The sequence below is a fragment of the Phodopus roborovskii genome, unplaced genomic scaffold (assembly GCF_943737965.1).
Source record: "Phodopus roborovskii unplaced genomic scaffold, PHOROB, whole genome shotgun sequence".
In the NCBI taxonomy this organism is placed as follows: domain Eukaryota; kingdom Metazoa; phylum Chordata; class Mammalia; order Rodentia; family Cricetidae; genus Phodopus; species Phodopus roborovskii.
In genome coordinates this window covers 2,275,119-2,297,730 of record NW_026126410.1, presented here as the reverse complement: position 1 = coordinate 2,297,730, position 22,612 = coordinate 2,275,119, and the positions used below count along the sequence as shown (strand labels likewise).

General features: G+C 38.5%; 1 protein-coding gene across 11 annotated transcripts in view; it reads left to right on the top strand.

Annotated features, from left to right (window-relative positions):
* Tenm3 (teneurin transmembrane protein 3) overlaps positions 1–22,612 on the top strand; it is a 1,243,671-nt gene that overhangs the window by 1,127,639 nt on the left and 93,420 nt on the right. For all 11 annotated transcript variants that reach the window (XM_051182423.1, XM_051182422.1, XM_051182421.1 and 8 more), the window contains 6 exons: positions 3,405–3,619; positions 8,729–8,939; positions 9,340–9,441; positions 9,602–9,796; positions 10,877–11,077; positions 16,364–16,549. In XM_051182423.1, coding sequence (XP_051038380.1) covers positions 3,405–3,619; positions 8,729–8,939; positions 9,340–9,441; positions 9,602–9,796; positions 10,877–11,077; positions 16,364–16,549 — 1,110 coding nt within the window. The remainder of the gene's footprint in view (positions 1–3,404; positions 3,620–8,728; positions 8,940–9,339; positions 9,442–9,601; positions 9,797–10,876; positions 11,078–16,363; positions 16,550–22,612) is intronic.

Here is a 22,612-nt window from a genome sequence, read left to right as displayed (position 1 = left end):
GGCACATACTTTACTTCTGAACCTTAGTTTCCTTATCTCAAAATGTCCACCTCACAGAATTGTTTTGAAGTTTAAAAAAAAACTTAGGCCAAACTGCCTGTCATAGATGTTCAGCTAGGCAAATCCCATTGTCCCCCAGCACCAGAAAGCTTCATCAACACCAATTCTATGCAAACATAGGGTTTGCAGAAGCTCCTTAAATGAAAAAAAAAAATGTTAGCAAGTATTTATAAGCATCACTGGGTACAGCAATATATCTGTTTAAATAAGAAGCAAAATGTTTTGTGTATTCTAAATTTGCTCCAATGAAGTTATATCATAATAAAATAACGCTTTATGGAAGGTGCACAATTTATGTTCTAAGTGTTCATATGTGAACATTAAAAATCACTTCCGCAATGCGACTTTGATATTTCCTTATAGTGTTTTACAATATTAAACTGGTTTGAGAAAAATAGACCTTACTGCTTAAGCATTATTAACCACTAGGATTATGAACACTGAGAAAGAAGAGACTATATGAACTTATAACGGTGATGTATTAAGCTTTCTTGTATAACGCCACTCTGCATCATACCTGGACTGTTATGGCCTTGTCCCCATTCTCCTCTCCATCTCTAGGCTTCCTTTACCACTGCACTTTAATGCTCCTCAAACAACGATGTCACTTTACCTTTAGGCTGCTTGAACCTTTAACGGGTCTCCGTTTAGCTATAACTGTCCTTTGCAACTGAAGTTAAATGTGTCACTGTGGGATACAGTAGTTCAAGTGAAAAGCAATCCTGGCATTTACTAGAAATATACTCTCGCTCAAACCTCACACTTATCCATGAGTGAACCTGTTGTGGATGGCTTCACATCCTCTTGGCTGGTTTCTATCTGCCTTACTCGTCCATGACTGAAGCATGTTTCCTTGTAATCTTGAATTCTGTTTCTGTGATGCAGGGAAGGGGAGAGAAAGGTGGTGGGTGATGGGGGGGGGAGGGAAGGAGAAACACAAGAACATTTCTGCATTAGAGTTCCATTTATATCAGTATACCATTATATAACTCTTTGAGTCTCTGTTTTTTAAATCCCACCAGAAATAGCAGGCATAATAGTAAATATATGCACCCTCAAGAAAAGGCATAATAATGCTCATTAATAGAATGAAAATTACAAATATTTACAAAGCAGAAACACCAACTCTGCGGTTATAAATGTCATACTCTTTAACCAGCTATGGACTCACTCTGAATGTAGAAAGTCTTCCCTTCCCAGCCTTCCTTTCCTTTCCTCTTTCAGTAATCCCGTTAATGACTTGCATTCATTCATACTGAAGACACAGAGCTGAGCCCTTGTCTAGACCCCATTGGAGTTCAGGGGTCATGTGTCCATCCCCATTTTCCAGAGGAGACTTCCTGTCTGAGGTTTTGGTCTCTTTCAGCAGGTCCCTCTGCCTCTGACATGGCCACGATTCGAACCCAGGTTGTTAGATTTCAAAACTTCCCTAGCACATGCAGCCTTTCACACACATGCCCCTCCGTATCAGGTTTTAAATCGCTGTATTTGTTGTAACTCAGCTACTTTGTTGTATTGGTTAGGACTCTAAAGGGAAAGAACCAATAGAATGAATATGTATTAGGTTATATCGACTGACTCACACGGAATAAACCCAGTTGGTCCAGTGATGGCTGCCTTCACATTGGAGTCGATGCTGAGCTCCTGAGTTTGGGTCTCTCAACAGTCCCAATCTGGCACTGAAGACCTGGGGAGCCACTAGTCCTCAGTCTACCTTAGAAGCCCAAAGTAGCTAGGTTCTGATGTTAGGGAAGGAATGTAACACTGGCAGTGGTGGCAGGACCAAAAGGAAAGATGAACTCGCCAGTAAGAGAGCAAGCAAACAGGCCAAAGCAAAGCCATTTCATCTAGGCCGCCCACACTTAGGGTAGGTCTCCCACTTTGAATAACCTGGCCAAGGAAATTCTTCATGGGTGTGCCTTGCAACTTGCCTTTTAATTGATCTAGTCAAGATGCCAATCGAGATTATCCATAACACTTACCCTACCTGTCCTTCAAAGCCCAGCTTCTAGTGGCATGGTCTGCCCCTGACCCAGCCATATGAAGCCTTAGGTTGTCACTTAGTTCATCGGTTTGTGAAAATCCATCTCTTCATCCGGGAAGTTAGCTCAGTGAAGACCAAGCTGTGTAAACTAGAGTAAATGGTTTCTAAGATGCTGCTCTTTGGTTTGTATTTTTTATTACCATGTCAGTGTTCTGTCCCTAGCAGACACTTAATAAAATGAATGCAATATTAAATTAACAAGTCGTCACAGATAGAAGCCTCTTTCCCCTCTTTAGGATAAGACATAATTCTCAGATTTGAGATTAAATCTTAAAATTTTTTGAATTAACAAGTTCTCTGGAGGCTATTTCCAGTTTAATGAAAAAGGGGAAAAAACTGGTAAGTCAACTTTTTATCAACTTAAAAGGGCTGGATTTGATAGAGGATAACTTGCCTTCTGTCTCTTCGGCTTCAGGGAACCTTTCTTTTCTGTTTTCACTTGCAGTAAATTGTGAAATGCCCACCACCACCCCCACTCCTGTAGCCAGGAGATCACCTAAGAAAAGACCTTAGCCAAGAGGCAAAGGGAAACACCAGCCCCCAAAACAGCCTTGGATCTGATTTCTAGATCCTGGCCATGGTGCTGGGAGATGGCAGGAATTCTCTGGGAGCAGACTGTTGTTTGTTTCTTTGTATGTTCCCCCTGAGGGTTGAAGGTCCTTGGAGAAGGCTGGCGGTGTGCCCACTAAGATTCGTGGTGGGTCCAGAAATAGGAAGTCTTATGTCAGGCTACACTAAAACTTAAGAGCATGTAGCCTTGCCCCCTCTTATCCTCTGTTTCTTGATGTTCACTACTCCTACTAACCTCTTTTAACATGTGATTGTTTTTTCCTGGTGTATGACTTAAAGAGGACTATGTGAATCAGTAACATTGATTGGCTCCTTAAAGATTGGCTCCAATATCTCAATAATCCGTTCTGCCTTAATTCATGCTCTGCAGAATTATGGTATGGTTAAAGTACCTGATAAGCACCAGACTAAATCTCTCCCAAGAAATAACAAGGTGTGTAATTTATAAGACATTTATGTTTCAAATAAATGAGAAACGCTGTGTGTGGAAATAGCTTCAGCAATCACCAGACCTTGGGGGAAGTCTGAGAATTTTGACTTAAATACCTTAAAGAATGTTAGATGAGAGTTAGTAAAACACTTCAAAAAAAAAAATTTCTTAAAGTGAAACGACAAGAGTCTCTCACATATCAGAAGGAGAATTCCTGAACAATGAGGGGAAATAACTCTTTGGAAAGAAACCCTGTTATTTTAATGTTTTGTTCTTCATCGCTGGATCTCTCACATTCAGGAAAATTAGGTGGATTTACACATGAAAATAACACCATAGATTCTGGAGAACTTGATATTGGCCGGAGAGCAATTCAAGAGGTTCCCCCTGGGATCTTCTGGAGATCACAACTCTTTATTGATCAGCCACAGTTTCTTAAGTTCAACATCTCTCTTCAGAAGGATGCATTGATCGGAGTATATGGCCGGAAAGGCTTACCACCTTCCCATACGCAGGTGAGAGTGGGGGTTGGGGCATCAATAAGATCCGGACTCCTAGCTTGCATTTCCAGATGTTACTCTAGCCCTGAAACTCTGGCTGTTAGGTGAAGCCATCACATCTAAATGGATCTTTTGTAACAGAAAGAAGTTTGACTATAGCTTCTAAATCACTAGTAGGAAAAGGGGCTTGGCTTGCATTGCTAATGATTGATTAAAAATGTCTAAAGAACTTAACACTGATCATCTGCTGAGTATCTAGCATACTGTAGATTCTCTGGGATTTTATTGCCATTTCAGGTGATTTTATACCTTTCACATCACAGATGCATGCATATTCATCTTAAATCTATTGCTGTTTGGTTAAAACAGTTCTTGAGATGTCAGGTTTTTTTCTAGTGAAGAAAATATGGAAACACAAGCATAATAGTTACAACTCTCCCAATTCTGACCACCATCAACTTTGGAAATAAAGGAAAAGTAAGATGAATAGATAGACAGTCCATAGAAAACCAGACATGATGGAGTCGAATGTAGTCTAAATCTACAGCACTTTAAAGTCAATTCTTTGTGTGAAAATACCCCCTCATTATAACAACCACAGCCACCAAACTAGCCAACACTACCAAAATGTCCACAGTGGAGCCTGACCCTAGTTGCGCAGACATGTGGTCACAGGCTCTCTGAAGACTGAGGCAGAAGAATGACAAGTTCAAGGCTAGCCTTGGAAACTTAGTGAGATAAATTACAAAGTTAAGAAAATAGACTAAGACTATGGCTTCCCTGAAGTCTTTGAGGCCCTGACATCCTAAGTTCAATCCCAGCTACCACAAGATAATGAAGTCCATAATACTGAGTCATGGAGTAGGTGATTGGGAAAATGTGATTTTTGTTACTTAAAATAGGTCTCATGGGGGATGAGCTATAATAGAGGAGACCCTGAGTTTCAATCTCAATCCCCAGTATGGAGGGGGGGGGTGTTGCATAATATCTAAGAGAAAAATAGTTGAATTATCTACTATAAAATTGAAATCATATTCTGTGATTCTCTATAATCTTTCAGTATGAATTATGAAAATCTGGCCAAATACTAATAAAGAAGTCACAACTTGAAAGAATTCTCAGTATGTTTTCTAAAATATTTATGGCTTTGATGCCTGTGTAATCTTTGACTAATATTTTACAGTATATTCTCTTATCTGTGATATTTAAGTAAATGCCTTGGTTCTTTCTGTGACAAACACTTGTTATAATATAAATGCATTTTTTAAGCTTTAAAATGAACCCCAGTGTGATACGGACTTTAAGCCTCCAAAGAAACAAGATAGACACTAAAGAATGGAAAGCCACCCCATGCTCACAGATGGGAAACTTAACATTGTGAAAATGGTCATTGTATCTAAAGCTATATGCAGATTTAGTGCAATTCCAATCAAATCACCATCTCATTCTTCACAGAGATAGAAGAAAAAAAAAAACTACCAATGAAAAAATAACTACCAATGAAAGTGTAGAACTCCAGTTACTACGGACAGATTGTGTTCACATGAGCAGTCCAGTAAGACACAGAAACCTCTGTCCATGTGAAATTCAGTTCTTTTCCTCCGGTTCAAGGGAGACTCCTATAAGATAAGCACATCTGTGAAGGTGCAACTTAAAGTTTTTTGAAAATCATGTCAGATGAAGCATGTGTGTTGTGTTCAGGCGTGGTGGTGCACACACTTAGAAGGCAGAAGCAAAGGGGCTGTCAGATAAAATGCAAGGCCAGTCAGGGCTGTTTTTAAGAGCATGTGTTGTGTTGCACGCTTAAAAACGTTTGTTTAAGCATATATTTCTGACTTATTGCACAGGATGCATAACACATAAAATTAGGGAAATGAAAGATGCAGTTTCATGTTTTCTTACATTTGTACCATTATTTCAATACAGTGCCCATAATATCCATCTTTCTTTTCTACCACAGTGTATGTATTTGTGTAGGGTATACTTTTTCTTAAGCCTTGGTTATTAGAGTTCCTTCCTCTGGCTTATTCAAGATCAGCAGAGCAAACAGCTGGTTCTGAGTTCAGTGTTTAAACATGAAATATGCTATAAAGCAGCCCAAATTGAACATTTCTCTGTTCCTGGGGAACATTAAATAAATCAACTTGAAATAATTAAAATTGGCCAGCCCCTCAGAATAGTCACTTGAGTTTTGAAAGTCATAGTCTTTGTGACCCTTTATAAAACTGTCCAATTGACCGTTGCCAACGAACCAATTGACTTTCATCTCCCCATTGGTCGATTTATTCTCCTGGACAATTGGAAGCCTAAGGAAGCCGTTCTGTGTTCTACAGCTCCTCTGCTGTAGTGTGTAAGTGCATTTGCCTGAGGCAGAAGCCTGAGTTCTAATCACACCCTTGCCACTTTTTAGTTTTATGCCATGAGTGACTTTGTATGAGTAACTTTATGTCTCCAAGATTCAGTGTCTGTTGGTGAAATAAGAGAATTGAATTGGAAGATTTCTAAAACTTTTTTCTTCTCTGTGTTTCAGTGATATCTAGCAAGGCTCTGCCACCATCAGAAACTTGGAGGGGAGGTTTTTAAAGGCAAGGTGTGATGGCATGTGCTTATCATGCTAGCATTTGACAGGCAGGGCAAGAGGTTTGGTAGCTAATGGCCAGCAAGGCCTGCATAGCAAGGCTGGCCTCAAAAAACAATAGTTGACTGAAGACACAGCCAATCACTTACTGACTCTGAGTTCCCATCAATTTAATAGCGGAAACTGAACTCAACAGTTGGACAGATAGTCTTAGCTCTTCAGAAGTAAACTACAAAGATATCAGAAAAAACTTATTTGCATTTATACATCGGCTGATAAATAGTAAATCACTGAAAAGAACCATAAACCATCTTTTCTTCTGTTGATCTTACACAGTGCCTTGTTAATACATTGAAGTTCTAAGCAACCTGAGAAAGAACTTTAAAGTGTATACCACATGCACATATGTGTGTATACAACACACACACACACACAAGTAACAGCATAAGAATAAATAAGAAAGTTTCCCTGCAATAGTTCCAATTTACCCAGTCCACATGATATATAGCTGTTGTCTGGGATAGCCCCCCACAGGTTGAGACTGAAGAGTTGATATCATCCTGAAAATAGAATAAGAGATCAAGACTCCTGCCAACAAAACTCAGTTCATAGACAGTTCCAGCAGAGCTCATACTTCCCCATGTATGACTGTAATATGCCTGAGGAACTTGGTTATTTTGGGTGCAGATGGTCACAGTGTAAAGAAGGTAGTTTTCTCCAGGTGTTTTTGTCATCTGTGAAGTGTCATGATAACAACCTAGATCTGGGTAGATGGTTAGAAGCCATCAGCCATTTCATGGCTGCCACCACTCTAGAGTCCCATCATTGTTCAAGTGTGATACAAATACCCATCGCTGTGTTGTTGGCAGTGGTGACTAACTGTAGACTTGAAAGGCCAGTTAAAACTCAAAATTTCTACCCTTTCCACATCCTGTTACTGTATATAATGTTAGGATAGGAACATATCTGTGTTGGGCCACAAAGGAAATTTTCCCTATTGCTTTTCCACGATAATATAAATATTTGCTGATGAATAAGTGAAGATGACTTATTTAAGGAGGAGGCACCCTTCAGATTTAAACTTTGTTCTGTTTTAATCATGAGGGAATAGAATTCCAGTGAACTTTTTACAAATAGCCAGAGAAATCATTCTTTTCACTCTTGTAAGAAAATTGAAAAATTTTGAGTGCTAATGAAGTTACCGTATATTTTGCATATGTTTTGCATGTTACTACCCAAAGAACAGAATGCTTTTATTTAAATAAACATTCCAGTAAGTTATGTACTACATCACATATTAATTTCTCTTATTGCAATAATAAATGTCTATGGTATGCACAGTGGTAATCTATCTAAACATAATTCCCAAAAATCCCAACAATTAATTTTATTTGACTGGATTAAGAGAGTCATATAAGAATTTTCCCCCAACAACCATTCCATTTAAAGAACCAACCATAAAATATTAATGATGCACATATATAGTACTACAGTTATGTTTTATGTATAGTCTTTATCTGCAAACATCTGTGAGCTTTTCCATTAAATATGTCTCAGAAGTAAAGTGAAACTGGACAAGTGTGCAACAATAGAATCACTGTACTTTTTAAAGAAGTTATTAGCTAAAAGGTTTATTAAAAACAATATCAGAGAGACTTTTCAGTATTGTTCAAATTCACTGGCATTTGCTAACAAGATTTTACCCAATTGTTGTCAATAATATTCCCTGGTTTAAATTCTCCAGCTCAGTTCTTTTGTCCTTCATTGTCTGTAATTAATAATCGTAGTAAAAACAAGGTAGCTTCAAGAATGGCTGCCATCATGTCCCTTTCTAAAATGTTGTTTCTCCATCCATCAAACCCATCTGATGATCAGTTTATTGACTTTAATAAAGAATATGAAGTCACCTCATTACACATGTGTAACCTGACTGTATTTATGTAAAAATTCCATGAAAGTTTGGATGCTTGCATTAGCATCCCAGGAGAGAAATGTAGTGCTGTGGAGAAAATAACCCCAGCTCTGCAGCAAGGTACACCCAAGTTCATGGACCAACTGCACCACTTTGAACTTTCCACTCCTGAAGAGACCCCAAGAGTAACCATGAGTGCCTTGCCCAAAGAGCTGCTTCCAGGATTAAGACTAATCCGAGTGCAGGGTAGGCAGCATAGTTGCTATACATAAACATCAACTTGGAGTAGATCTTAAGCCGTTCGTAGTCTAAGTAAAATCACATAGATTTCACGTCTATATCCTTAAACTTCCTATATTTGCCAAACTTGTTATCAGTCAGGAGAATTGAATTTGGAAGCCTTAACTCCCTGAAAAGGAAGAAAATGATCACTTCAGTTTAAATACAAGGAGATGCAACATGTGGTCCTTATCCTCATGAATCCCATGCCTAGAAGACTTCTGTCACTTGGACCTGTCAATCAAGAGCTTCCTTCTAACACTGTATTTATTTGCGAAAGAGAAAAGCTTGAAGAAGTAGTGATACATGTGTTGTTCCTCGCAACTAACACTGTTTCCCTTACCCTTGTCCCCAGTACGATTTTGTGGAGCTTCTGGATGGCAGCAGGTTAATAGCAAGAGAACAGCGGAATCTGGTGGAATCTGAAAGAGCCGGGCGACAGGCAAGATCCATCAGCCTTCACGAAGCTGGTTTTATCCAGTACTTGGATTCTGGCATCTGGCATCTGGCTTTTTACAACGATGGTAAAAATCCAGAGCCGGTGTCTTTTAATACCATCATTATAGGTAAGAGCCATCTGCCCTCAAAGCATCCTTTTCCACCAACTGCCTAAACTCTGTGCAGAATAGATACTGATTAACTTTTACCAAACTTGAGTGGTTCCTAGGGTGATGAAGCGTGTGTAAAATGTACTGTTTTTGAATTGTTCCTTTGTGAATATGTGGCAAGTCCTAGAGCTGTGTAAGAAATATTATAAATTACTGTGGGGAAGGAACACTTTAAAAATCTGCATTTGAAGCATCACTGCTTAACATCACTGTAGATAATCTTATATACATGAGTTTATTTGGGAGTTATGGAGTGAGCTGTCCATGATTGCATCAATACCTAACTAAAATGAACAGAGTGACTACTTCTGAGAGAGGCAGGCATCTCACAAATGCTCCCTCTGTCTTTCTTCCTCAGAATCTGTGGTGGAATGCCCCCGAAATTGCCATGGAAATGGAGAATGTGTTTCTGGAACTTGCCATTGTTTCCCAGGGTTTCTGGGTCCGGATTGTTCAAGAGGTATGCCAGTTAGATTCTCTTCTTAAGCTGATCTAAGTAAGCTGTAGAAATACATCCAGTTGAGAAAACTTAGCAACACAGGAAGGGGGGGCATCATTTGTTCTTTAGGAGGCTCAATGGAAAACGTGGCTGTTGATCCTTCTGTCATGTTATTTCACAGCAGCCTGTCCAGTGCTCTGTAGTGGCAATGGGCAGTACTCCAAGGGCCGCTGCCTGTGTTTCAGTGGCTGGAAGGGCACCGAGTGTGATGTGCCGACTACCCAGTGCATTGACCCGCAGTGTGGGGGTCGTGGGATTTGCATCATGGGCTCTTGCGCTTGCAACTCGGGATACAAAGGAGAAAATTGTGAAGAAGGTAAACATGTCAATATTTACCGAGTCCTATTGTTATCTCCATAAAAGAAACATTAAATCTTCAGTTTGGCAAATGAATCTCTCTTTCGCATGCTTCTTTATGAAAGCAATTTTATTTCCATATTTATGAATGCATTGTTTTATTAATGTTTTGACTAATAAAAAGAGCGAATACCAGCGAGCCCTTTTGCTCTGTTTCTGTAACATGAATAATACTTTTTTCTCACTCTGAGAAAGCAAGGAAGCATTTGTGTCTTGAAACCCAACAAAGGACTGGCTTGTTGTTGTTGTTTTTTAGCTTTTTCCATTGATGCTGACCTCTTTGGCATCTCTAGAAAGAACAGTTGGATATAGTGTGATGAATAAGAGCAACTCTGTGCATTTGTTCCCTCATCCTATATGACGATAGAGTCCAGACCCTGTGCTGTAAAGTGCAGTTAAACTGGGATTTGGGGTATTTTGGTTTTTCCAGAAAGCAAAAAAAGCGCCATTTCCGTTCTCCAATCAAATTGATTTTATTGATCTTCACTTACAAAGTAATGCAATTAAGTCTCTGGAATTAAATTTTCAGGCCATTGACCGTACAAGTGTAAAGTTTTATTGAGTCAAATTGCTAAATTAAATCTCATCATCTAAAGCACATTAAAGTGAATTAAGAAGGATAGAGTGTGCAACTCATTTATTTCTCGAACAATTTGAGGATCCCATACAGCTGTCAGCACTCAGTGAGCATGGAGCAGGTCAGCATGGACAGGGTCTGTTCTCGAAAAGGCAGTAGTTATGACTCTGCTTAGGCAAAGTGCAGAGCAATTGTCTGAACCCTAAAGAGCATGTTTGTCTAATCCATGAAGATGACAAATCCTTGCAAGGTCACAATTGCCTAAATGGCATCGGATTGGTTCTTAATGCTTGGTTGTGTTACAGCTCTCTGCTTTCTCAGACACAAGTTCTTGAGAATGGTGAATTGATGTTTGATTATCTAAAACATTCCCATGAATTGAGAGTTGGGTTTTTTTTTTTAGCCTTCATATGTGAAGCTATCTTTCAGCATAACAAAACTCTTCTCATCTCTTGACACTAGCGGACTGTCTTGACCCTGGATGTTCTAATCATGGGGTGTGTATCCATGGGGAATGTCACTGCAATCCAGGATGGGGTGGCAGCAACTGTGAAATACTGAAGACCATGTGTCCAGACCAGTGCTCCGGCCATGGGACATACCTTCAAGAAAGCGGCTCCTGCACTTGTGATCCGAATTGGACTGGCCCAGACTGCTCAAATGGTGAGGTCAATTGATATAATGCAATCGAGTATTCACTGTAATTTACTCAAGGTCTGGGATATTTGACTTTTTAAAGCATACTTGGTTTAGAAATATAAATGTTTAAAGCAATGAGGTAGTTATTCTTTATAAGAAGGAAATAAATGTAGGTAATTTATTATTAAAAATCTCACTATTGGGGAGAATTGTCATTCATCTGATAAGACGGCTCTGACTTCACCACTCTCACTAGATGGAAATACTGATTTAGACTAGTGTCTATAGATCTGTCTACAGCTTGAGGATGGAGGCCCATTTAGGGGTTGGTGGTGGCATAATCAAGACAGGCCCTCATGTAGCCCGAGTTGGCCTCACACTTACTACGTGAGAAACTGGCCTTGTACTCACAGTCCAGTCTATATCCATGACTGTAGATGTGTGCCACTGTGCCCAGAAACTCAGGCACTTTTTCTCATGAACAGATAACCTGCAACTTAAAAAGATCAAACTTGCCTGACAACAGAAGGCTAAACATAATCACATCAAAAAGTATATAACATATAATAGCTCAACTCAGATTTTAAATTATGATTATAAGGGAATGCCAGCAATATTATCCACTAGTATACAGATACTTGCACATACTCGGGCATTACTGAAATGGACATTGTACAAAATGTATTTGCCGCTTTTTTTTTTTTTTTTTTTTTTTTTTTTTTTAATGCTAGTTACAACTTAGGAATTAATTCCATGATATTCCCAGTCATTAGTCACACAGTGTGAGAAGATGCCTTTCAGCTTGGAAAATTACAGTTTTAATTGGGAGTGAAGATGAGCACATGTGAACTAATTAGATGCCAGTATAATATCATACCAAGTGTTACATGGAGTAATTCACTAAACTCAGAGGAGTAATCCCATCTTGATGAACACTGGAAACTTTCACTGGGACTTCTATTAACACTTTTGCCTTCATTTAAACATGGCCATCTCAGGGGAGGGGTGGGTAAGGGGCCATTTGTGACTCAGGAAACTGTTAGAAAGTATGAAGGACTTGCACTGTGAAATGGGATACATGTGTTCACAGCCAAGTCCATTTCATGCATCTTTAGTCTTTAGAAAATTACTATGTGTCTCAGTTTACTTGTAGTAAACTGGTGCTACAGGGTGACCTGATGTATGTACTTAGTATGAGCTGCCACACCTCTAATCCCAGCTCTCCATGGGCTGAGACCAGAGAAACAAAGGTTCAAAGCCCATCTGAACTTAATATCAAGATTCCATCTCAAAAGATAAAAATAAAACAAAACCAAAGAGTACTTGGCACAATGGATACAAACAAGTAGCACCACAGAATGATTTTTAATAATGAAATCCAAATATTATTTCTACCACTCCTGTAAATGCAGCTTGGAAACTACAGTTGTGCGAGAGTTGTACAATGGTAATTAAATTCAGGGTCGCTAAGGGATGAATGGCACACAGAATACAGGTTCATGCACAAGTAAGTGTTGATGCTGTGATAGTGCTCAGGACATTAGCAAATAAGTAGTGGTGTGTAAAGATGAACTATATCGTGTTTCCATTCCTCATCAATCCAAAGGAGCTTCAAAGTATTTGCTTTATTCCCCAAATAGCAGAGCCATAGAATGAAATTATTTTCTTTATTAATATGACCTAGTAGTGTAAGGTAAAACAAAATACTGCCATGCAGACTGTTCAGATTTTTGGTTAATATTTTCCCTGAAGATTTATTCATTTATTTCTATGTGTGCTTTGTCTGCATGTATGTATGTGCACAATGTGCTTGCCCAGTACTCAGAGTGACTAAGAAGAAGGCATAGAATCTCCTGGAACTGGAGTTCCTGACTGGTGCAAGCTGTCATGTGGGTGCTGGGAACTGAACCCAGGTCCCCTGCAAGAGAAGCCTGTGCTCTTAACTGCTGAGTCCTCTCTCCAGCCACACATTGCCATGGTTTATAAAGACCAGGTTGGGGGGAAATGTGAGCTTTATAGATTCCGTTCTCCTGGCATTCTGAGAAACTTAGGTGGTATCTCTTCTCCCCAGTGATCAAAATCTACCAGGCAAATTCATCTAATTCTTCCAGTAGAACCCTGGAAATAAGAAAATTTTCTATAAGCTTATTTGTACAAAGTTTCTTTTCAACCAAGAGTAAATTTCTCCTCTCTGTTTTCTCCTCCCTCCCTCCTTCCTCTCACTCTCTCCCCTCCCCTCACTCCTCTCTCTCCTTCCCCTCACTCTCCTCCCTCCCTCCCTCCCTTCATCCCTCCTTATCCTCCTCCTCTTCCTCCCTCCCTCTCACAATCTTCTCTCCTCCCTCCCTCTTTGATTGACACTCCATCATTGTCACTCACCTCTCAAAGCAGACAGAATTTATTGTGTGTTTATGCCTGTTTTGTCAAAATAATAGCCCAAAACTTTGGTTAGAAAATTCATGACTGCCAGCTGTCTAGGTTGTAGAAGAGCCTTAAGAGTTTTAGGAGATCCTTGCCAACAGCTTTTTATCAATCATGAGTGCAGGCAGGACACTAAGTTTGTATACATTCAATTTGTCCAGATTTCTTAAGAAATACAGGTTTTAATTATAAGAATCAAAATAAGCATTCATTTATTTCTGAATTGTTACTTACTTACATTTCTAGGTCTTATTCCCTCCCCCCCCCCAAAAAAAAAAAGAACGGGAAAAAGAAAAATGCATGCACAAAGAAAATCCTGTTCAGTTTAATATAGGGATGAGTAAGTCTCTCTCTCTTTCCCTCTCTCTCTACCTCTCTTGAGTGCAGGTCTAGTAACACTCACTGTTATGTAGCCCTTGCTGGGATGCCATCATTCCAGTCTGCTTTACACACACACACACACACACACACACACACACACACACACACACACACACACACACACGTATGCAAGCGCACTCCCTGTAAAGTAGCTCTTGATAGGATGTTGTCATTCCAGTTTGTTTCACAATCTCATCCAAGCAGCAGAGGAGCAGATGGAATGCCCACTGGCTTTGTTCCGTGTAAATCTTACACGCTAAATGACTAAAAATGGCATCCATCTTCATAAAATCATCATGCCATGAATAGCAAAAATTAAATGTTAGTTCAAAGATTGAACTGGCTATCCATCTCGTGTATTATTTTATGTGTTTGGATCTGATGCCATCCATGCTGATATAGTGACTTTACAGTTGAGAATCAAAATAAAAATTCTATCTAAATTTAAAAAAAAAAAACTTTTAAAATCTAAATACAAATAGCAGGTGGGAAATCTTTGTTTCGTTCATCTTTATGTCCTCAATTCAAAGCAGAAGTGTTACACGTTAAACTCAGTGTATAGGTGAGTAAGAAATGAAGTATTCTTCTTTTGGAGAATAAATACAGAAAAGTATTAAACTTAATTATCATCTGTGAAAGACAGAAACCTCAATGTAAATCACAGTGAGCTCAAAGTGCTCATGCTCAGCCTTTGAAACCATCCTGTCTCATGTCCACCCCATTCATCTGCTGCTTTGTAGTTCTGATTTACAGCTTATCCCAACATTATAGCTCACTCATGTATGTGGCTCAACATTTACCAGCAGTATAAATCTAAGGTTTTTAACCAAATGAATCCAAAAAAAAAAAAACACTACCTGCTACCTCCTTTGCTATTGTGAAAATGAGCTTCAGATATCTAGATTGAATAAGATTGTGGAATTTATAACCAGAACATTGGGTAAAGCTATTAAAAGAGGGAGAAAAAATGAATTATTTCCATGGAAAGTTTGAAGGCAACAGAGTTTCCCTCTATCTTCATCAGCAGTGTGTCCATTAATTAGCCCTTCAATTCCACTTCAATTAAATTAACTCTAATTAATAAGTTCATTACAAAGATTGACGCACCTTGCTCACAGCCAGTGTGTTAGATGCTGATAAACAATTTCACCCTAATGAAAAATTGATCCCATTGAATAAAAGGGAGACCTCCAGAAGACACCCCTGTTCTGATGCTGAGCAGATGTTGTGTTGCTATAAAGTTAATCAAACCATCTAGGTCTCTCAATAAAAAAAATTAATTCAAAGGTTATAAAAGAACCTAATATAGGGTAGAAAAGAGACTCGACTCTCTCTCAGTTAACGCACCGAGTGTTGTTCAGAAGAAATATTACTGTCCTTAGAATGCCTTACCATGCTGTCAAAAGTAGATAAGGATGTAGATAAGGATAGTACTCAAGAAATATCATTTGGGGACTGAGTGTGGAAATAGGGTTAAGTGACGATATAAATGCTTACTGCATTTCATTTTAAAGAAATAAGGCAACCATCCCTTTTCTATTTGTTAGAAATGATTTTGGAATGAAAATTCAAACTGGAACAGTAGTTTTGCAGTCTGAGAATAAAATCCACAGTTAACTTTACACATAAAGAAAAAAACCTCAAATATCCTTCAAAATTTCCTCTCCCTCTCTCGCTCTTTCTCAGTTAGACCTAGTTAAATAAAGCTCTTAAGAAAGCTATATAAAAAAATTACTTCAGACATCTGAATTCTCTTTAAAGGTTTAATCCAGTGTTATACAATTTGAAGGCATTCGGTCATTGTGCGCCTTACAAAAATTCCAGCAGATTAAATCTTTGTCTTTCAAATGACAGAGTTGATGTGTATATATATTATTAAACTGGTTTTCTATTATGTGGGCTAAGCAATTTGTAGCTGTCAAGAGTACAAATTTACTAAATAGGAAAAACAACATTTCCCCTTATTTAACCAGCATGCCTGCATGTGTGAACAAGCTAATGCACTTTCTATAATAGAGTTGCCTTAAAGTTTCTGAATATTTAAAAAAAAAATTTAAGCCATGGCTTTAGCAATCAGCCCTTTTCATTTCTCAGTAACTGTATAATGCAATTTCTGTTAAGTACTTGACACACTTAGCTACTCAAACATCTCATCATTTTGGTGTGTATGTTTTTTCTTGACTGCAAAGGGATAGTCTTATATATTTATATAGGACTATTCTGTGTTACGTGTATAAATGCCTTTATATATAAAGAAATTTTCCCAAATTATTGTGTGTTTTATATACCCACATAGCCACGTATAAAATTAAAGATGAAAGAATGTAAAATTCTACCATTCATCATGCCTACTCATTGTAGCTAAAATTAACTTGATGTACAGGACTTGGGGTTCATAATGACTTTGCTGTTCACTTTGACAAATGTAAGACATAGCCCTAAATAATGCTCCATCTCACCCCCAACCCATTCTTTTCTCTTGCCTGAATTCCTCTTGTTGCAATACAGAAATATGTTCAGTGGACTGCGGCTCACATGGTGTTTGTATGGGAGGCACTTGTCGCTGTGAGGAAGGCTGGACCGGACCAGCATGCAGTCAGAGAGCTTGCCACCCTCGCTGTGCTGAACATGGGACCTGTAAGGACGGCAAGTGTGAATGCAGCCAGGGATGGAATGGAGAGCATTGTACGATTGGTACGCCAACTGGACTTCTAATTATTATCTATTATATTCTTTTCTGTGCTGGAACCAATCCCATGTACATGATAGACAAGCAATCAACCACTGAGCTCCACACCTAATCTTTAACCTACTCTTCTCTATCCTCCATTTACTGCAAAAAAGATCAAATTGTGGGCTGTTTTTAATTCACCTCTTCAAATTAGTTTTTTTTAATTTTCATATACACAAAGAGGAATTTTGTTTTCGATTACTCTCTACATTTTACAATGTTAATTCATTTCTTGTTAGAGGAAACCCACCTGAATGGGAGATATAAGAATTAGCATCTCTTGCTTAGTATAATGACCAAAAAAAAAAAAAAAAATAGACTCACAGAAGGGAATTTCAGATTTTTGTTTATAAGCCTTACATTTTAGTCAGTTGCTATATACACTTATACACAGCATCCACAGAGATCTTCCCAGACAACCGTGGCTTTGCTTCCTCATAAATTCTGGCTGCTAGTGTTCTATATTGATATTGCACCTCCTAATAGCAATCAGATTTTGTACTTTACATTGTTTTTTAACTTTACCAAGTCCGTAGACTTGCTGATCTCTAGAATCACCTGTCTTAGTCTTCTATCAAAGAGGTTTAATTTTTTTTCTGCCTTTACACTGTGATTTCACTAGAAGTAAAATAGAATAAGACTAAGTATAGCTGTTCTTTTAGGCCTGACACAGCTGTAAAAGAAAAAAAGGGGTGACGAAAGAGGGTTGTGCATCACCAATATTTAACATGGATTCAAAAGTTTCTAGAACAAATAAAATACTGTCTTTTCAACATATGCAATATTCCCTTACCAAATTACAGAATTAAAATGCTCAGCTAATAAAGTGCATTAAAAAGGTAAAGGAAGTCATAAATCCCTGCCTGACTTCATTATCCATCACTGATTATGATTGTCAGGCTGACAAAAATTTCAGAAGGTAAGGCACCATGTTTTCTGAAATATTTTGTGTTCATAGGGTAAAACTTGATGGAACTATTTGGGAGCATGTCAGTAATTTAAACAATGTATTCTTCCAATGTGTCTGTATGATATATATATATATATATATATATATATATATATATATATATATATATATATATATTCTGCTTACAGGAATTGGGTAGCAAGAAATTCCATCATGGAAAAATTGAAATCACATGTGTGTTTTGAGTGTCATAATTCTGCAGTCATGTGCAAATACCTACCCCACAATTTAGCACAATTCTGTGTTTACCAATTTTATAGAGGGTCCCTTACAATGTTGTTGGTATCCCTGAAATCCATTTCAAGGGTCCCACCACACCACCATGTTTGGTGAAGTCCTGTGAAGACTCTGGGACTTAGAGGTGACTGTAGTTTATGGAGATCAGAAAGAAGGAGAGATGTATCAGAGTCCTTTAATTGTGTTGCTTTATACTCCAGCCTAGGAAATAAGGGGCCTGCTTGAATGTGAATGTTTTAAAAGATGTAGAGCCCCTTTAGAGCTAAGGCTTTATAGCTCAGTGGTAAAATGTTTACCCAGCATACACAAGGCTCTGGGTTCAATTCTCAGCACCACCAAAAAGAAAGGCGTAAAGACCCTTTTAAATCCTGCTTTGCTCTTTCATGCTATTAGAGTGTCTCCCATTTTGTTTTGTTTTTTGTTTTTGGTTTTGGTTTTTTCAAATTGCCCCTTCTGTCTGCTTACAACCTATATGTGTGCCCCAAAAAGCCTAAGGACCATTTGTGAGATGCTGGTGAAGCAAGCAGGAAACGGTGGAGTGCCTTCTCGTTTGGGACAATTACTAGTCTGTGCAGGTCCTCTCAATTCAAACATACATCTGGCTGAAAGAAATGTCATCTTAGGAGAGACTACTCATAAATCAGCAAGATTCTCTTTTCCTTTCTCCATACTGTGTGTCATTTCACAGAATACAGACAGGGAGGTTAATTGAAAGAGAGGTGGGGGAGAAGAAATGAAACAGTCAGAAGCCAGCACAGGTTCTCAACAGAAAACAAAAGAATATTCATTAGTCATCTTACTGTCTTCATAAACTCAGTCCATGCTTTCATAAAGCCATGGGCATGTTGATAGAAAAATAGTTAGGTATTCAGCATACTTACCGGACACTTTCTCTAACCTCAGGGGGTGCCATCCTGATATATTTATTAGCATACTCATATTTTCCTCTTGTTACAAATCACAAGTCCGGGAAATTAGGCGTGTTCATCCACAGGACTTGTGCCAAGTCCTCCTTTCTTGGGTTACACTTGGACTAGTGATGCATGCAGATGGAAAATGAGCAATGGGAGACCTATTTTCAGCAATACTGTGATTAAAAGAGACATCTTTCTCTGCCTCCATGGAAGGCACTTAGGATTGTTGGACCCTTTATGAATAAAGGGACAAAGGGAGTTTTAATGAAAGAGCCACCCTGTATAGGCAGCAATACTTGCCATTAACATTATTTGACAGTCACAGAACATAACACTTATGTAGCTGTGAGGTCGCAGTGACATCCCTTTAGGCTGTGGCTCACCCACAGGTGAAAAGATTATCCTACAGTTGTGTTGCATTTGGTTTTTCATGAGATAGGAAGGAAACATGTAAGTATATTATAGAGGACCCCTGCACCAAGATGAAAATCTGTGAAATGTAGTTAAATATCTTACAAGTAATAGTTGGCATAGTTTGAGTATCATGTGGCTATTACCATATTCAGCAAGAGTAAACAATTCTGTACTGTGAGAGTTGAGGCAAGTCAAGTTTAGAACACGTGTCTGATTTTTTGTGGTGTTTTCTTCTCCTGCCAGGTCCCACCACTTCAGCCCCAAATGAACACACTGAGACACTATATTAATTATTAAACTGTTGGCTGATGGCTAGGGCTTCTTATTGGCTATCTCTGTCTTAATTATTAACCCATTTCTATAAATCTATGTATTTCCATGTGGTCTTGGCTTATGGGAGAATCCCCAGACCTGTATCTCCTTTGGTGTCTACATGTTGTCTGTTCCTGGCAGGCTCTCTCTGCCTACATTTCCCAGAATTCTCATTTCCTAGTCCCACCTATCTTCCTGCCTCATTGGCCAAACAGTGTTTTATTCATCAATCAATAAGAGGAACATATGTACAGAAGGACATCCCCCCCCATCCTCTGATAGTGCACTGGAGACTTGAGATGAGATGGAGACATGAAGAGGTCATCAGGGTGTTGACTAACATTTGATTGTTCTCTGCCATAGAGAATGCTCACAAAGGACCAGTAGGCTTTGCAGCTGGATGAGTGTCTTCTCCAGTTGATCAGTATTTTCTGTTCCTCCAGGGAACCAGAAAGGAGAAAATGGGCTTGTATTAGTAACATTGAAGAGCCATGGGTTGGAGAACATACTTCAGTCTTAGAATAAGATCCCTCTGAAATATCTGAATCTCTGTTCCAGTAACTCTTGACAATTTCAGAATTCTGTAGCTGTGGCGTGGGGGGTTGGAGATTCACTCTCCCCTTTTGTGGTAAAACTTTGGGATTCATTTTAGAAGGGAGTCGGTTTTTAACTTCTTCCCATTCCATTTACTATTCCACGGGATTAAATCTCTTGGATCCTTGCCCTATCTGGAGGACCCTTCGGGACATTTTCAGTTCTAGAATGTCTTAACCGTTGATGGTCTCTGCTGACCATGCATAGTTAGTAGACATAGCACAGGGTTCCCTTACTGCCTCAATTTCCTTTTGCCTTTTCATTTTACCATAGGAGTCATCACTTTTTAAGAGGTCCTGAGATCCATTTTGTAGATATCACCTGCACCCCTCACTTCTTACTTGTAAATTCACTTTCTTGCCCAAGAAGCATCATTGAACAGCTTCTCTGTGATACATATTTAGTGCTGTTCTGTTTAAGGGGCTATTTAACTTAAGAAAGGAAGAAAGAAAGAAAGAAAGAAAGAAAGAAAGAAAGAAAGAAAGAAAGAAAGAAAGGAAGGAAGGAAGAAAGAAATACATAGGCTTTGAATTTTTCAAAGATATGTCTTTAAATCATTTCTGTGATTCGGCATGACTTGTGTCTTAACTGTTTTTAGCATCAGTTGGAGTCTTTCTAGTGGAAAGTGATGGTAATAATTATTTATGTGAGATTTTTAAAGTATACCGTTCTGATTTCTGAGAGCCTGAAGACTTGTGTCCTTGCTGAACAGTTCGGTTAGGTGACCTTGAGCAGTTCATTATACTCTCCATATGTGTTCTCTTAACGCAGATAGTGAATGTTACATGCATCAAAGGTTTGTTTGAAGTAAATGAAATGCTATCCTATGAATTACAGTACTTACTCGAGTGCCTGTAAAGAGAGTTCAGTAGCTTTGAATTTTGGTTTTCTTAGTAAGTGAGACGAAATTGCAGCCCAGACCATGGTTTAGGTGTTGACATTTAAAAAACAAAACAAATGTGAAACCATTAAGGTCTGGTACAGGCCTCTAATCCCAGAACTCGGGAGGTTGATAAGGAAGGACCACAAGTTCAAGCCCATCCCAGGTACATAACAGGACACTGACTTAAAATGCATAATTTAAAAACAAAACAAAAAAAAAAAAAAAAAAAAAAAAAACCAGCCAAAGGCATTTACTTAAAGAGTTCATAGAATTCTTATCTTGTTGTTAATGAGACAGAGCATTTGTCAGGATGGATGTTAACAAAAGCCTGTGAGATGGGGTGGGGTTTAGAGAGTTGTTTTTGAAAATCATGACATAAGAAAAAAGATATGGGCGTAGTATGGAATTTTTCTTCTAGTAATGTTTCAACTACAGAGCTGTTTATTGAACGACATTGATTTTTCATGTACTTTGAGGCAATTCAAATGGAAATTTGACCTAGGGGAAATACTAATTCCTTAAAGCTACAAAAGACTAGCTATTTGTTTTTATTCTAATTCCTTAGTATGTTGGGAAACATTAATGATCACAGAGACATGCTGGTTTGAGCAGACAAAACTCAGACACACTGAACTGCACAAACTTCCATTAAACAACCAGGTTGCTCTTGGCTCTGGGACGCTGAAGACTAGAAACGGAAAATTTGATGTAAGAGCTGGGGAGTGACCTACTGAGCAGAATGGGAGACAGAAGGATCAAAACCTTTGTCAGTATGGCTAGCAAAGGTTGCTGTTCCAATTCTCATCTCAGCAGTGTAAGAGCAATTTTTTTTGGCCAAATAAAAGACTGACAGTTTTGAAAAATAAGAACTTATAAGTGCTTTGTTTACATTACAAATTTAGTAGTTTTGTAACTCCATTTTTTTTTTTTTTTTTTGTAATGTTTCCCCAACTTTGGAATTCATATAGTGAGGGTGCATGGAATTTTTAAAGTATTCTTTTGTTCAAATGCTACTTATAATCATACTGTCCCCACCCCCAAACAAGTGGGTTAAGTTACTACTATACAGCAGGATATAATTCCCTGGAACCAGTTTACAAATTACCTAAAACCTCTGTCAATTTTTGTATTCCTATCCAGCACAATTTCCTTATCCACAGCAGCACTAGAACAGTTGTAGGACCCTTCAACAGTTACACTTAGGGAAAAAATGACCTAGGAGGCATGTTGAGTTTAAATGAGATGGATATGCTTATTTCTGTCTGCAGTTGTTACTGAAAATATTTTAAATATTCAGAAATGTCCCTGCCATCCACTAACTTACTTAGAGCCATCTACTACCATGGTCAGAAAGTGTATGGAGCTATGTCCTGAGGAGCCTGCAACAGACAGAAATAATGTTGGAGGAAAAATAAGGCTTGGCATATATGCAAATAGAATTCTTATTATCTTACAGATATAAATCCCTTTAAGTAATTTCCCCTGATTAGAGTATATTAACCAGCCCAGTATGGTGGCATATACCTTTAATCCCAGCACTGGAAAGGCAGAGGCAGGTGATCTCTGAGTTCGAGGCCAGCCTTGTGAGGCCAGAACTACACAGAGAGACCCTGTGCTAAAGAGAGAAAGAGAGAAACATTGTATAATAGAACTTATATAATTTCCTGTGGTAACATTTTTAGATAAGTCATTTTCTTTTGAG